At 39.9% G+C, this 17,237-nt stretch overlaps 1 protein-coding gene across 5 annotated transcripts in view; it reads left to right on the top strand.

Moving 5' to 3' along the window:
* LOC149948252 (uncharacterized) overlaps window positions 1-17,237 on the top strand; it is a 152,779-nt gene that overhangs the window by 124,677 nt on the left and 10,865 nt on the right. For 4 of the 5 annotated variants that reach the window (XM_090173228.1, XM_090173227.1, XM_090173229.1 and 1 more), the window contains exon 3: window positions 14,175-14,294. In XM_090173228.1, the coding sequence (XP_090029354.1) occupies window positions 14,175-14,294 (120 nt within the window). Of the gene's footprint in view, window positions 1-6,747; window positions 6,873-14,174; window positions 14,295-17,237 lie in introns of those variants that run through there. The other variant, XM_090173230.1, reaches the window with a different exon arrangement.

Below are 17,237 nucleotides of genomic sequence, written 5' to 3'. Positions count from 1 at the left end.
TTCTTTATTTTATTAAAAATTAACCACTCAATATTTTTTGATGCGGTTTTCGCCATACATTTTAGGTTTTAATCTAACTGGTTAATGCTTGACCGTTCCCCTTTAAACTTCACCGCGAGTCTTCCCGGAACGTGTATAAAGCGCGCTCTAACCTGAACGACATTATCCAAGGTTACGATTTTGGTTTTTGGCGAATATTGACTAAAGGCTGAAAGGGAAATTATGGTCACCTATATTAACTCATATCCTGAACTGTACTTCGGTCAAGATTCAAGGTTTTGTTGCAACTTGGATGATCGAGAAATTCCGTTGCAATAGTGATTTCATTTAAATTAGGGACGCACCGATATATCGGCCAATATCGGCTTAAGCGAAGCCGATATTGGCTGATACCGCTATTAAACAAATATTTTCAGAAAAACATTTCAAATTAAGAAAATTATCGATTAACTAACTAATGATAACATTTTATTTTATTGGCCGCGCCACGTACGCCAGACTTCAGAAGCTAGATCATATACCTTTTATAGACAGGGAGTTACGAGTGATATTGGATTTGCGATAGAAAATATGTATCACGTAAAATGAAATAAATATATTCGGATTTGGTCTTGCAAACGTTTTAATGAAAAATTAGAATAAAATGGTATGACAGTGTACTGAACAGTTTTTTACAATGATTTTATCATATATACTACTGTTATGATAGATAACTTTGTTAATATCGGCCGATATTATCAGCCACGAATAACTGTACCCATATCGGTGAATCCCTAATTTAAATCTATAATTTATATCAGATCATTCTTTAAATTTTATTAAATTGCAACTTGTAAGAACCAATATGAAATTTAATTTTTGTGTTAAGGGTTTTTTTAAATAAATTGAAATTAACAATTCAAAAATGAATTGTAAATTAACAATCGAAAATATGAAATATGTTAATTTTAAAAATATAAATAAATTGAAATTGAAAGACCAGATACTTCATGGCTAAAATCTTCTATTTACACAATAAAAATGGCGAGCCGCTAATACTAAATTTATTTCTATATATTAAATTTTATGGCTTATAATAAGTTTAATATTTATGATTATACTAATTTTAAATTGACCAAAAATATAACGAAATTGAAAAATACGAGATGATCCAGATAAACTGTGGTGGGTAAATTCGATTTGTGACAAATAAAAGATGATGTCGAGAAAAATTCGACAAAAAAGAAACACGAATTTCGCCAAAAGCTAAAAATATTTTCACCGTCCAACAAATTTTGCGAAATTCGCTTGTTTTTCGCTTAGTGAAAACTTACCTTAAGAAAATCTTTTTATCTGGTCCTAAATCGGTATTGTTCGCTTATAGATAGCATGCATATACGTGACGTCAACCTCCACCATCATGCCTTTGAACGTTGACCGCCATCTTAATAGAATTTATCGTGAAACCTTATGCATCGGCGGCGGCGGCAATAAGGGAAAAGTCAGGAAATTTAATTTTCGGTTGCAAATAGGAAATTTCTTCTAAAATAAAGGTTAAAAAATACAAAATCTGGCACAAAATAAGTCAGTGAAAATCTCCGGTGATGGTCAGGGAGAACGTGGAAAAGTCAGGGAATTTGATTGTGAAAAAACTGTGGCAACCCTGTACTATTTTTAGTAGTAAATTTTCCATAAACCCAAAATATTTCCGAATCCTATTCTTCCGTAGAAGTAAACAGTGGAGTCTTATTTCTTGAATGTCCGCCAGAAAAAGAGTCCATTGTGGACCAAGTCCGTTCGAGAGATGACCGTCGGGAAGTCTCCGAGGTCATTCGGAAGCCGATTCACTCGGACGCTTCCATTATTGACCCTCCAATGACCAACTGGCGGCGCCCCGAATAAAAGAGAAAAGCCAGCGCTTTTTGCCTGTCGTCTTGGCGCGAGGTTACTAAAGAATTGGTCTTGGCGCTCGCGAGTTCTTGGAAGTTGAAGCCTTCTAAATGGAAAAATTCTAAAAGACAGCCAGAGAGAAAGAACTAGCGTTGGAATTTGGTCCTTTTGTCAAAGTTATCTATACGTATATGGTGGCGTTGGCGCCGTTCGATACTCCGATACGTATCCTCTAGGATTAGAGTATACCGAAGTTGGCGTTGTATATATTTTCGGGCTGTGGCGCGGCTCGAATCAATATTTGGAAACTAATTAAGTCTCAAATTATTTCGGTATCTTTCGGATTTTGTTCGGCGAATGTTTTATTGGGTCGCGTTTCTTGTCGAATTCATTGTTCAGTTTGGTTGAATGTTATCGCTTTTCCTAAACTACGCGGGGGTATGGTTTTTCGGGATCGACTCAGTTTTTAGATTGCGAATAATAAAAATTGGCCACAATGTGAAAAACGTTGTTCGCGACGGATTTGCCGAAGAAAACGAAACAAGAGGATTAGATCGCTTGTTTTAAAAAAAAGACATCTTTTGATTTAAGGCGAATTACTCAGATAATTCCGTTAGGTACCAGGGTTGGCAAAAAACCGGCTTTTTTAAAATTGAAAAATCCAGTATGGTTAAATCCGGCTGTAACCTGTGGTTTAAACCGGTTAAAACCATTAATAAAAAATGAGAAAATTGCTTATATCAAGCCCTCATTGCTCAAATTTCCCGATTTAAAAATTACGTTTTTGCGCGTGACAGTACCTTTACATTGTGAGGTATAGCAGACTTATTTACCCGCTTTTATACCCTAACATGGCAGCGTATTTTCACGCGCAAAATTAATTTTAAGATACCCTAATTGCTTATATGTTAGCTCTCATTACTCGCGACAAAAAGTGAAGGTTAAGGTTTGTTAATGTTTCTAATTAATTTCTCAATTTTTTTATAAAAAAAAGTGGTTTTAACCATGGATTTTATTTGGTGGTTAAATCCGGCTTAAACCAGGGTGGTTTAATCCAGTCTGGCTGGCTCTTGCCAAACCCTGTTAGGTGGAGCCGCTATTTTAGGTTTAATGAATCTTTTTATAACAGGTTTGCCACAGGTTAGGGAAAAGTCTTGAGTTATTTAAGATTATTAGGGAATTCTAAGAATTTGTTAGAAAGTCGGGAAATCAATATTGAAACCTTTTTAAAGTTTAAAAAAAATTGCTATTAATTTTATAATTATTTTGAAAGTTATAGTAATTTGTTTTGTTAGAACCTCATCTTATATTTTAGTTTAGTAAATTTATTAACTTCTGATGAAAGTGAAGAATAAAGTAAAAAAATTGCCTCATTTGGTCCTTAACAAGGTCAGGAAAAATGGCCAGAAGAAACAGTAAAGTCAGCGAATCTGAAAACATGGCGGCAACCTTGTATAATAAAATACACCGTTACTTTTAAAGTTAAATATATCTCTGAAAGTCGCTAACATAATCCAGATGGCGCTGTCAAAACCTCGCTTAACGTTGTTCGCGACATTGAAGTTCCGGGTTGAATTTCCCAAACAGGAAAGGTTTTCCCTTATATACGAAACATTTCATTCCGGAAATCGCATTCCGTATAATATAACCGTTCCTGACGGACCTTAATAGGAGGCGATATTGAGAGTTTTAAGCCTTTGTGGCACCCTCTAAGAACGAGGAAAATCGTATATATAAAAATAGTAGCCGAAACAAAAAGTTCCATATATGAATTATTTAAAGAGAGGTATTTTAGAAGAAAAATATCGGGTACTTTTTACCTTTATGGGGGGCCCTTAACGGTCTTCAATTCAGTTTTCCATTTCATTGGAGCCCGTATCTAGAGTGACCCTCGCGCTACATTTGATAGGCCAGAGTTTTTACCCATTCGCGGACAGCCGGACTTGACCGGTTTTACGCTTAAACCGCTCCGTAAGTCCGTAAGTTCTCTTTCGGTGGCAACGTTTATTGTCAAACGGTCTAGAAAAGTCCTGGCGTGTCGTACTACAATGGGAATATTGATTTCGTATTAGTTTTTTGGGGGTCCGCTCTCTCTCTCTCTCTCTCATGCCAGGTGCGTATCAAAAAAAAAGGAAAAAAATCTTCGACCTATGCAGATTTCCCCCTTTTTATAACGGTTCTTCTGATTTATCGCGCTCGTTGCCGCGTGACTCTCTGCAAAGCCGTTTTGCCAAAAAGGGTTGCTTGATGGTTTCCGGAATCGCTCGCGTTTCTTCGCCAGTTGTAGCCTACCGAATATACTTTGCTTTTGGACAAACGTAACTTTTATTTATCAACCCTTGTTTCGTAGTTTTATTTGAACAGACACGCTATGTGAAATATGAAATATTCTCCATGTTTGAGCCTCTTTTCTCTCTGCAATATTTATCGAGATCGTGTTAGCAATCGTCGCCATTTTCGCCTTTTTATTACGCGTTATGAAATGTGAAATATTTCCATATGAACCTCTTTTCTATATGCAATATTTATCGCATTGTAACCCGGCCAACTGAATTAATGGCTTTAAAAGTCGCTTGATGACTTAGTCCTAAGGTGGTGTCTTGGGTATTAGCCTAGCTGATTATTATTATGTTACAGGGTTGCCACACGTCAGGGAAATCAGGGAATTAAAAAATCGGGGAAATCAGGGAAAAGTCAATTAATTTTAAAAATGGGCCGAAAAAGTCAGGAATTTGTAAATTCAGTTAATTCTTGACACTTTTTTAAGGTAATTGTACTCTAGATCTATGGTAAATTCCGCAATTATTATTTAAATCCCGGAAAGGTTTTTTAACGTTGAAATAACTTTTGTACTGAAATACAAGTTGATTTAATTTAATAACTTCCGATAAAAGTAAAAGTTGTCCCATTTTGGCCTTAAAAAGTCAGGGAAAATAACTTAAAATGTCAAAAGTCAAAATTTAGGCCAGAGATTCCAACACTAGACCGGTTTCGCCCTTTTGGGGCTCATCAGTACTGTGTGGGAACTCTGGCTATCCTCGGAAATCTGCCAATACAGTAAAACTAATAGACATTCAGAGTGCCCTATATGTGAGCAGTCCATTGCAACTTAAAGTGAAATTCTTCACCAATTATTGATATACGTTGGAATTCAACGGAAGCCCGAGCGTAAAAGATGTCTGCTGAATAGTGACCGCCATGCAATAATTATTAACTTAAAATGGTCTGAGAAAACAGGGAATAGTCAGGGAATTTGAAACTGAGAATATTGTGGCAACCCTGTGTTAACAATATGGCGCAATCGCCGCCATTTTTGAAAATGGCGGCGATCGCGCCATATTCTCCCTTTCATCACGCTTTATGAAATGTGAAATATTCTCCATCCAACCCTCTTTTTTTATCTGCAATATCCGCCATTTTCCAAAATGTCCGTCTTTCCCCCGTATTCGCCTTTATATTATACGAGTTTCTGTCCGACTGTAGTCGTATTACAGTTCCGTTTCCGATTGCACCTAAAAATAGGTATAAGTATGCCAATCCTACTACGTGAGCGGTACCAAACGCGGCTTTCTAAACACGAGATAAAATTTCAAATTTCATAATTCGAGAAAGCGACGTAATGAATTTAAGCCGAATTTAATCCCTTGAATTGGAAATATTCCATTTCGATAGAAGGCTTCGAAAATGAAATGATATAAAGCTCCCAATTTGGATCTTTCCCGGGCTGTATATTTTGCGTTTCTGCTTTCAGCGTTTTGTTTAAATAATTTCGCAGTTTCGTATAATTGTATTGAATAATTTTCTCTTTTGAAGGGAAGCAAACTCTGCGCGAGCCTTCGCTTCGCTCTCTCGTTTGGCTCAAATTTAGCTCCTCCGCGAACGGGTACCTCCCCGACTCTCTTCGGGATAAAAATAAATTCGTATTGCCCCACACCCCCTTGTAGTTCCCTCTCCGAAGAGAGACGAAGAGTTTCAAGATGTTTCGTTTTCGGGGGAAGTCCACTTTAGCCGCTCATAAATATTTTTCGCCGCCGCCGTTGAGGGACTCTCGATGCGTTAATAGACAACCTTGTCTTTCGAGCCACTAATTTCGCACTAAACGATATTTAGTGTCTCCTCCTCTTACTTGTTTTTGCGAGCGCTGTTCCTCGGCTGAAATGGAATCGCCCGACGAATGTACCAAAGCGAAAATGGTCTCGTTTCGTTTTGCTATTCTTTCCACGTCGGAAATGTTCCATTTTCGTCACGTGATTGGCGTGACGTATATTTGACGTGACGCTTAGCTTATGTAACTTTCTTTATCGTGTCATTTGGTGGTACTTGATGTTATGGATAAACGAGTACGAACTAGATGTGCTTTTAAGAATAGGACGCTTAAAGAGAGTATTAACTTCAGCGGGATGATGATTTTTCGCGTAGTTGAATAGCTTTTGTAGCTCAGCTTTGGGCGGTGGGGTTACAATCGGAGTGTTCGAATCACGAATATTGTGACGTGAAACAACGTAAAACTGACGTCATTGAACCTTATGGTCCAAAAAAAGGTTTGTCAATCTCTCGGAGTCCATTCAAGGTCAAAGTACATTAACGCGCGAGCGTTTGCAGTCTGTCGCTATTGCCAAGACCGCGTGCCAAAAATACCGTCGTAGTAGAAACGCGATACGACGCGCGGCTGGCGATGTTTTCAATGAACTTGTCGGCGGGTGGCGCTCTTTAGGAACGGTCCCCGCTCGGAATAGCGGCTTCGAGGGTAGCTGGCGAACCCTCGCGGATTACTCGTCTAATCCGAGTCGCACTTTCTTCGCAGCAACTCAACGCGCCTCAAATCCCGAAGCTTGCCACTTTCGAAACCCGCGGATATTTCACCAATTCTTGGACTACCCAGTCGCGTTTCGCCGGCGAATCTCTTCGTTCTTTGATGGTGTTGGTGTTATGGGTCCCGCTCGGACATCGTGCCTGCCCAGTCTTCCCAGAAGACACAAGCGGAAAGAGTTTGCCACTTTCAGGTAGGCCCCCTAAATCGAACGCCTCCGTGCTCAAGTTCTCTCTTTTAACTATTATACATCCTATAATATACGGTTATGATAACTCTCAACGAAGTATCTGAAAAACTATTTTCGTTGAGACCGTTGCCAACGAGGGGTTGGTCGTACCTTTGACTGTGCTAATAAGAGTTCGTGAACTCTTTAAAATCCGTACCTTTAACAGTACTAAGTACGCGAACTCGGTGTACAGGTCATCCGAGAGTGACTTACCCCCCGGTTGCTAACGTGATATTAGGATCTTGTTGAACGCTTTTTACGCTTGTTGGAAATTTTGTAAAATATCGTCCGCAGCCAGCCTTCCTCCGTGCCGCGACGTCACGTGACCGTTGAGCAACGGAAAACCTGCTCGACAGTCGATGACTTCGTTACTCAACTGAAGGGCAACGTGACGTCAAGACCGGAAGTCAAAAAAACCGCTGACCGTTGAGCTCAGCGCTGAGCTGTCTTAGTGTTACTGAACGCAGCCATAATATACTGTTGAAAATGGACTGACGTAAGAAATAGTTTTGACCTGAGCAACCGTCTGAAACAAATGTTTCAATTATATAGGTTGCAAATGTAGTTAGAATCAACTTAAGATTTCGAGTTTTAGCTTTATCCAATGGTTTTTAGATTTCAACTTGTCTGATAAGAAACAAGACCATTTGTTTCGATTTCAGCCGATCTTTTTTCTGTTGGTCTCTTTTTGGATAAAACGTATTCCGCAATTTCGTCATTGGTGAAGTCAAAGATAATATATACCCTAGATTCGAAATAATAATAATAATAGCGTTTACCCACTTTCGTACGGAACTCGGAAAAAATTAGCTCCAACGTTACCATGGTAACCAACTATAGATACGACTACGGCCATCTTTGATGACACACTGTTACTCGAACAGCGCGTCATATTAGAACTAAGATGGAGGCCGATGTTTCGGAGGTCAAGTGCCGGAAGTGGGTCCCTCGGCGGACACAGCCTAAGTAACTCGAAACTAGCCCAAGTATTTGACCTCGCGTTGGAACATTTCCACACTCGTAACTATTAATGTTTTATATTCTGACGCGGAAAGGTTAAATAAAAAAAGAATCGCGAATCGGGGCGAAATGCATTAGCAATTTTTTTCGGGCGGGATCAGCGAGGAGCCGTTATTTCGGCAACGGGAAACAAAACGTTTAATTTCGAAACCCCTCCATCCTGCCCTCAAAATGTAAATCGCTTTCTGTTCAACGGAATAATGACCGAAATAGAAAACGGCGGTGGCGAGTTATTTGTGGGCTACTAGTGCCACGAGCCAGCCGGAATAGATGGCACCGCGAGCCCATTAGCCGCCCCGCGTTGTTTATTTTTTGTTTTCGCGGGGGGATTTGGCGGACAAATAAATGATGTTTGGTCGCCTCCAAAAACCCGCTCAATTCTCTTTCGCTTTTTGGCAAGATTAAAAGCGTTTCCCGGTTTTGGCTGACGTGGCTGCCACCCGTTCTTCGCTCGAGAAGAAAACCTACGTCAGCCTCGTTCGCTTTGAGATGTTTTCTCCGTTTTAAACAACGGAGGTTTTTGCCTATTCGAGGCGCTGAACACCTTGTACTACGGCTCTTCTTATCCTTGGATATATTTTATTTCGCTTGGATCCGCGCCGCGAAATGTTTTCGCTGAAGGATTGCGTGATTAGTGAAATACTCGCGCTTAGTTTTTTCTTCGTTGTTTGAAGAATTTGATCGCGTGTTCATTGACATTGTGGAAATTATCTACCCAAGTTTTGGATTCGGTCTTAACAAGAATGTACTTATTTATACTTTGGGAATGTGACTATTTGATTACGGTGAAGGTTAGACCTTTTTTTAGATAAGAAACGCTAACAAGGAGACGACCCGAGGTGTTACACACCGATTTCGTTCAAACTCGGGGGATTGGTAGACCTTCCTGTAACTTGAAAAATCCTAAAGGGAATTTATTCAATGGGTAACGGTTTTGCCATGGCAACGAAAAATGTTTTTGACAACATAAAATTGAAATTTTTCCTATTTAAGCCATATCGGTTCATTTTCACCCATTTGGTTCAAATTGATCAAAATGTGATCAATTTTGATTTTTTTCGTCAATTTTTGACAATTTTTTTTTTATAATTTTGGTATTTTAAAACTTTTAAATTTTTTTAAAAGAATCGGTCCAAATCCCATGTTATTTTCAATGGGAAAATTTCCATTTTATGTTGTCAAAACATTTTTCGTTGCCATAGTAAAACCGTTGTCCATTGAATAAATTCCCTTTAGGATTTTTCAAGTTACATGAAGGTCTACCAATCCCGCGAGTTTGAACGTGCATCATAAGATAGAGATAGATCTTTATGTCCAGAATTCTGAAATATACATGTTATGACACTTAAAACAAATATTTAGTTGTTAAAATTAATTTTATAATATTTATATGTCAATCACTTCGCCGAAATCTTACCCATTGTTGACGTCATAAATTGTTAGAGAAAGAAATTAAGAAATTCCTACCGTTCTAGTTTTTGTTACGATTAAATACGTGTATAATATTATGTGTTGAGTCTTTGGGCACGCGCTCGTAATATTTGAGAGGAATGTGGCTCTGGTGATTTTGAGCGCTCCTTTCAAAAATAAAAACGCGCGCGCTCAATAACTTTAACAGTGCAGCGAAAACCACCTACATTTTTCGAAGGATTATTACATTATCCTTTGTTTTGGAAATAAGGTATTGATTTCTGTTCATTGATAATTAAATTCCTTGCGCGTAAAACAATTATGATTGTATTAAAGGTAGAATTTCTATTCCGATGTCGTATTAGTGTTCACCATAAGAGTGAAAAAGATTTTATTAAATACCAAAGTTAGGCTTACGATATTAGGGTTGTGAAATTTTCATCTTACTATTTTCGCTCTGGTTTCCCTCTAAACATTCTCTCTCGGATCGCTCTAGTAGCAACCAATATAAACATACCAGCAAATGACGTAAATAATAGACACCCAAGAAATGCAGTGAAGCCTACCCTTCCATTTAGAAACTTCAATTTGCTAATGAATATTTATTTTTCAAGTAAAATCATCATTACCATTATTATTATCATTATCTATTTGTATACCTCATGCAAAAATCTAATACACCAAGAATATTCTGACACTATCTCTTTAATTAGTTTTCATTATGAATAGAGTAAAACAATGGTAATATAACAATTAATTGCAATAAGAAAAAACGCCATTAGAAAATTAAAACTAAATTTAAATTTTTCTTGGTTATCATTGACCTTTGGAACCAGGTACACCCCATTTTGTAGATACCACGTATGAGCCACTCGTTGGGATGATACTTGAATACCCGCCGAGGGGTCGGTCATTTGGCCTAATCCCGTACAAAATTTGGGAAAAAATCCACAAATCCAAAATCCAAGAATTTTGCTCCTATAGACTTTGTATGACAAATCCACAATAAAAAATCCTAGATTTTCAAAAAATCTAAAATCCCGTACACAAAACAGGCAAATGTCCGACCCCTCGATACCCGCGCAACATCCAAAAATTACCACAATCTGATTAGACACCTGGGTATTTATATAACAACGCAATAACGAAATATTCGTTCGGATCGCGATGGAAAGAAAGTTCCGGGGTTGTTGGAAATGGCCTTTTGCGAACTTAGAATATGAGGCCATCAGTATGCGCCGCTTCCGATGCTAAACAGATAACTCGCGGCTAGGTAGTAACACCACGCGAAACTGCTAAACTCATTTGAATATTTGGCGAATAAAGGAAAGGCTTCCCCCCCCGTACCGGGCCTTATGTCTTCGCAACTGTTTCTTAAAGCGGTCCTTCCCAACCCCCCTTTTGCAGAATGGCGGTCATCGGCTGCGGCTCCCAATGACATCCGCAAGATTTAGAGGTCCCTATTGAAACCGGCGGCGATTCAAAATAGAAGCCCCCGCCTTATAAATAACTAAATATGATTTATGGAGCAAGCTTCCTTTTGTGACCTCGATCGCTTTACTGACTTCTTCATATTTGGGACCTCGCTCTAAACCCAGTAACCGTAGCAAGGTCATGGCAATTTAGCTCGAGAAAGTTGTTCACGTTTCGAGTAATATTAAAACTATACAATCTAGCTAAAACTTGTACAAATATAGTGATAGAAAAAAGTTAAACAATCTTTCAAGATACAAAAAATTTAACTTAAAAACATAATTTATATACTGTTAAATAAAATTTTACTTCTAAATATATATATTAAAAAAACCAAAAACAGGTAGACTACGTTAGATTTTAACCTTTTTATTCATCCTAGTAATTTTGGGAGTCACACTATTGGCTACTAAAATATGTAATTAAGCCAATGGAAAACCTCAAAATTGAGAAGGAATTTTTTGCTTCGGAGTGAAAAGAGCGCCAGAGAGCTTCAAAGTGTGGCCTACTAGCCCCTGGAAGTAGGCTGCAACGAGCGAAAAAGCAAGCAGCGGAGAAACGCGAACATTAAGGTTTGGGTTCGTGTGATAGGTAAAAATGGACTTTGTACACAAATCGAGGTAACCAGCGTAAAAAAAGTGAACTTAAACAGTATTTTAAGTCCCTGCTGCTTGGTTTTGCGCTTGTTGCAGCCTACTTCCAGGGGCTAGTAGGGCACACTTTGAAGCTCTCTGGCGCTCTTTTCACTCATCGTAGTAAAATGGAGAAAAAACAGGCATACTTCTCAACTCACCCCCCACAACTCCTTAAAATGTTTGCGTAACCCCCTGAAACACCCTGTATTTTAAACCCATTTTCGGTACTTTTTAAACTTAATCGTTTTTTGCCCAATAGCAAAGATATTTAAGTATACTTTTATTACATAAGACTCCATCGAAAATCAGCCACTTGTACAGACAAAATTATTCAACGTATCCAAATCGTGATCAATCGTAGATCCCGGGAGACTAAAAGCTCGAAGAAGGTATGATTATATCCGTCATTGATGTACTTTCCTGCGCCGTACCCACTGCACCCATTCCCATCATTAAGCTACTATTTTGTTTTTCTTCATCTACAAAAAAGGGAGGCAGCCTACCATACGCTATATTAGAGCTGGAGATATTTAGGCGAAATGGCGCTCTGGTCGATCACCCGGCCGCGCACCTACACGCCGCTGTTCTCCATAAAAAGGAGCGGATGTAGTGATGGAGAGGAGGAGGAGGTGGGCTGGGACTAATGACTTTGAACATGCCAAGATCGATACGGGTCGGTATAAAAAAAACAAGTCGGCGAATCGAAGGAGGGGGAGGATTGGGTGCGCTGGAACGATTATGGAAAGGGCTTTTTCCAATCAATTTGCCTCTGATGACAAATGACGCTTTCAATTTCCATTAGTGCCCGCTGGCCTGCGCCGAATTATCGTTAACCAGTTTCCCTAGTTAACTTGATAGGTCGACAATTTAATCCTTGGCGGCCGGGCCTCTTAACACCCCCGCAACATCTACTCATTACCAGCCAGATTATTGCGCCCTACGCGATCATATACCCTCTCCCGCCGCTCCAGATTGGATCTTCTAAGTTCGATCGTCATTCGCTCGAGCCACGTTGTGTTTTGGAATTTCTGAGCAATTGAAATCACGTTGGTTTGACTCGTTCGTCTTGATACTTAATAGAAGTAATTTACCTACCTCAAAACTAGCTCTACCTCCGTCTTCGGTTGGCCTAGTTTTCGTAGAGTAAACTAATTACTGTTTTTATAAAGTTCGCTCCCTACTGGTTTAAGGGGTTTCGGTTTCCCCTTCCATAAAAACTTGTAGAGGTTAACGGTATTAGTAAGTGTAGGGAGCTGTTGGCTCGCGTGACATGCAGGGCTTGCCACCACCCTCCTACACATTGTAACCCGGCCACCTGAGTTAACGGCTTTAAAAGTCGCTTAATGACTTAGGCCTAAGATGGTGCCTTGGGTAGTAGCCTAACTGATTATTATTATAAAAGTAATAGCTATGCTAGTAGCCAAGGCACCACCTTAGACCCTAGTCAGCTAGCTACTTTTAATGCCATTTATTCAGGTGGCCGGGTTACAATGCGTAGGAGGGTGGTTTCAAGCCCTTCACGCCACGCGAGCCAACAGCTCCCTACACTCACTATTACCGTTAACCTCAAGTTTTAATAGAAAGGGGAAACCCCTTTAACTAGCGGGGAGATAACTTGCAAACTCAACGCGGAAGGATATGTTCCGATTTTTCAGCCAGTGCCACAAGCTGGGATCAAACGCGGCTTCTCTCGCCGCGAGCCAAAAGTGCTAACCACCAACAAATAGATACAGCTCGAAATTAATTTCTGCTAGGTTGCGCGAAGGACAAAATGTGGAACAAATAACCAACGCCAGTCCAGTGTACCCGGTTGAGGTATATCGTTAATCCAAGCTAATTAAGTCACGCGTGGTTCTTTACTTTTCCAAAGATAAATGATACTATCACGGCTTGTTTTATACCACCACAACACGGCTAATTTTTATGTACATCTTATAAAAAACCCAAAAAAAAACACACTAATAGTAGAAAAAGCTCTAGTAAAACCGTTAAAAAATTCCAAACAAGAAAACGAAAGTGTTATGTAGGGGGTCGTTGGGAGCTCTATTTTTCCAAGTGGGGCATCTTAGGAAAATAAGACGCGGATGGGGTAGACGCGATACCTCTTTTCGAAATGGCGCGGCGTCCTCTAATCCGCCTCATCACTTTGAGGGATGAGGCTCGTTCAATATGGCATCTCGGCTTAAGGGCAGAAAGCTGCCCCCCCCCCAAAATATTTCCTTTTTTGCCCGCATTGCCTCGTAAGCTTATGTAATGTCGGCAAATAATCTCAGGAATATCCTAGCTCGAAAGTGTTATCGGCCACCCGCGCGCCAACAACAACGGTTTATAGGCATTTAATAGAGGCTGCTTTTTGGGGCCCTACGCGTGTGGCCCGGACCTGTCCCGATGATAAATAGATTCTCTTCTCCCCCGCCCTTATCTGTATTGGTTTTATTTAGAAATTCTAATTCGTATCGCTTGTCGTGGCTTAACGTTGATTTATCGCGACTCTCGCTTTACGGAGATTACGCGGTTTTCGTTCTTTCGAAAGTTGCTTTTTCGGTTAATTCGTACCCGTTGGACGAAGGTATTTGATTTCTTAGTGCGGTGCTGATCTTGTTTTTACGTTATTTATTGTACTGTTCGGGTTTTTTTTTGCGCGCGAAACCTGGTTCACGGTGCGCTAGAAATATTTCGCTAAAAATCCGAGCGATTAAATTAAAATTTGTGGCTTTATCTTTTTCAGCCACGATACGAAAACATCGTCATGGCTTCCGCCAGTGGAATCTTGGAACCCCGGCGGCACGGGGCTGCCCTACGGCTGGGAGATGGCCAAGGACAAAGAAGGCAAGACGTATTTCATCAAGTGAGTGTGGCGACTTCCGGTTGTCTTCCGTTTCGGGGCGAGGCGGTGGCACCTTCGGGGGAGAGAAAGCCAGCGAGGACAATTAGTTACACGTGTTAGACGCTAATTAATAATTCGCCTTATCAAACCGGCCGCCGCCCCGTATCGCGTTTATGCCTCGTAATTAGCCAGAAGCCGAGATCTATTGTTGGCAACGCCACCTTGTACTATTGACCATCGCCGCCACCCTCTTTTCTAAAATATCCGGTGGCGCTGGCGGCGATGGGTGAAGTAGGCTAATTAACGCCGTTTGTAAATGACGTGTCCACAGGTTCCGTTGACGAAGCGCGCCCCTATGCCCGTCCTTAATGAACGATTTCTTCCGGACAACTAAGTTCACTGACGTCGGCCAAAACCCGTTTTCTGTCTCCCCGTGCGAATGAAGCCGCCCTAGGCCGGAAAATTATTAAATGGAAAACCCAAAATTACCGACCGCGTGAAATATACTCAGTCGCAACCTATTCCGTGAATAAATATTGATATATTTTTTAAACGTCTCTCCAAGGTTGCAACTGACAAGGAGACGACCGATTTTGTTTGAATTCGGGGGTTAAGTAGACCTAGGAGCAACAAACGCAGAACCCCGCACAAGGAGAACGCAACCCGTCAAAAGTCGTGCATTTTCTCGCGTACATTTTTCATTGGTCAGACGCTTTAGCGCCTGCTGTCGTCGGAAGGGGAAATTTCGGAAATTGTCTTCCCCCCGCCCGCAAAACACTCAGCGTAAAGGCTCGTCCAATGAAATTTGTACACCACACTGCGTTAGCGTGTTTAAAGGCTAGCTGCGTTCTCCTTGTGTTTGTTGCTCCTAGAGTAGACCTTTATGTAACTTGAAATTTCCCAAAATGAAAAGTTTCGACGGGCTTTAGTTTTGCCATGGCAACCAAAAATGTTTGGGATAACTCAAAACCATCTTTTCCCTATGACAATTAACATGGAGGAATCGCCCCTTTTAAGAAAATTTAAATATTACAAAAAATAAATTTTATTAAATTATACATTGGGTAAATACGTGTAAATTTGGGGGGAAATAAACCAATTGGGTAAATGCAAGTAAATTGGCTAAATTTTGGTCATGGAAGTAAAATTGGTAAATGCCAAATATTTTTAATTTTTTGAAGGGGGGGGGTTTAAAATTAACGATTTCTGTGATAATTTCCATAAGAAAAGTAGGTTTTAATTATCAAAAACATTTTTGGTTGCCATGGAAAAACTAAAGTCCGTCGAAACTTTTCTTTTTGGGAAACTTCAAGTAATATAAAGTTTTACTTAACCCCCGAATTTAAACAAAATCGATGAATATCACCTCGGGTCGTCTCCTTGTGAGTATAGCGAAATTAATTAATTTTAAACAATTAATCTGAATTAGCCATTCATATTTTAATTTAAATGAATTCCATTTGAGTTGGGAATTTCATCACAAATGTCGTTATTGCGTATAGTAAAAACAAATTACTTTAATTTATTTATCACGGTGATCGTAATAGACGCTTCAATAAATCATCCTTCGAGGAAATCGCCAAGAAGTAATATTTCAGAGAGCCAGGACTGTTTATATAGTGCTTGTTAAAATAAAGAAAATTTTTCAACTTTACGGCAGCATCAAGCGTTCCCTTTTAACCAGGTAGTTATTTTGACGAATTAAGTTTTGGAAAAAACACGACGTTCTGTTTACTGGTGAAAACTCGGAACAACTCCTTCCGCGTTGAGTTTGCAAGTTCTCTCCTCACTGGTTTAAGGGGTTTTCCCCCGAGTTCTTCGGTTTCCCCTTCCATAAAAACTTGTTGCAAGGTTAACGGTAATAGTTAGTGTAGGGAGCTGTTGGCTCATTCGTGTGGCATGTAGGGCTTGCCACCACCCTCCTACGCATTGTAACCCGGCCACCTGAGTTAAAAGGCTTTAAAAGTCGCTCGATGACTTAGGCCTAGGGTGGTGCCTTGGGTATTAGCCTAGCTGATTATTATATTATTAAGTTTCCATTATTTCAACAAGCACTATATAAACAATACCTTGCGGGTCCTGGCTCTCGGAAATATTACTTCTTGGTGATTTCCTTGGAGGATGATTTATTGAAGCGCCTATACGTCATTTATTAGACATTCGCATCCAAATAAATTAATATTGGTTTGTAAAAATGATCTTTTACGACAATAGTAAAACCAAGTAACTTACTTGTTCCTACCATAGATATAGGAAACGTATATAAATGTCTAGATAAAATATTTCAAAGGGAGTGAATACGGAGGTGACAGCTAGCAGAAACGCGTAATTTCTGCAGGCTATCCTTATAAGGCGCTATCTATCGGTAAGAAAGCTCGTGCTATCGTCGCCAGAGCCATTGTCTCCCGCTTAAAAATTATACTAAAAGGTACCAACAGATGGTGTCTAAAGACTACGGCCTGCGGAAAGGTCAAGCGCTTAGTACTAAATGCTAAGTCACGTGCTTTCCACGGTGTCTGCTAGGTGCCAATTCCGTATTTTATGTTAGGCTTAGACGCCCCGAAATTTATCTAGACCTTTATACGCATTTCTTATATCTATGGTTCAGTGGCGGCGCCAGGAATTTTCGCGAGGGTAGGCAAACCAAATAAATGGGCCCCCGACCCAGTACCTCCCTTTTCCCAACGAAATAAAGTAGTGATGTACATGACGAACAAAAAAGTTCTAAAAACAGTAAAACGAGTCCAAATATAACAGAACTGGTTTTATTTACTAGGAGATACCTCAAAAATTTCTAAATATATTATCGACACTTGTTTCATTGTTATTTATTAATAATTTTATCTCTTGGGGCAATTTTGAGACCCTTTCTAGATCAATTTGGGGCCCCTTATAGGATGATTTTGGGGGCCCTCAAAATTCTAAGGTAGGCAGTGGCCTACCTGGCCTACCCCCTAGCGCCGC

Source organism: Leiobunum rupestre, chromosome 4 (genome assembly GCF_980474605.1).
Source record: "Leiobunum rupestre chromosome 4, qqLeiRupe1.1.hap1, whole genome shotgun sequence".
In the NCBI taxonomy this organism is placed as follows: domain Eukaryota; kingdom Metazoa; phylum Arthropoda; class Arachnida; order Opiliones; family Sclerosomatidae; genus Leiobunum; species Leiobunum rupestre.
The sequence above is the reverse complement of the archived record's forward strand: the minus strand, read 5'-3'. Positions and strand labels throughout refer to the sequence as shown.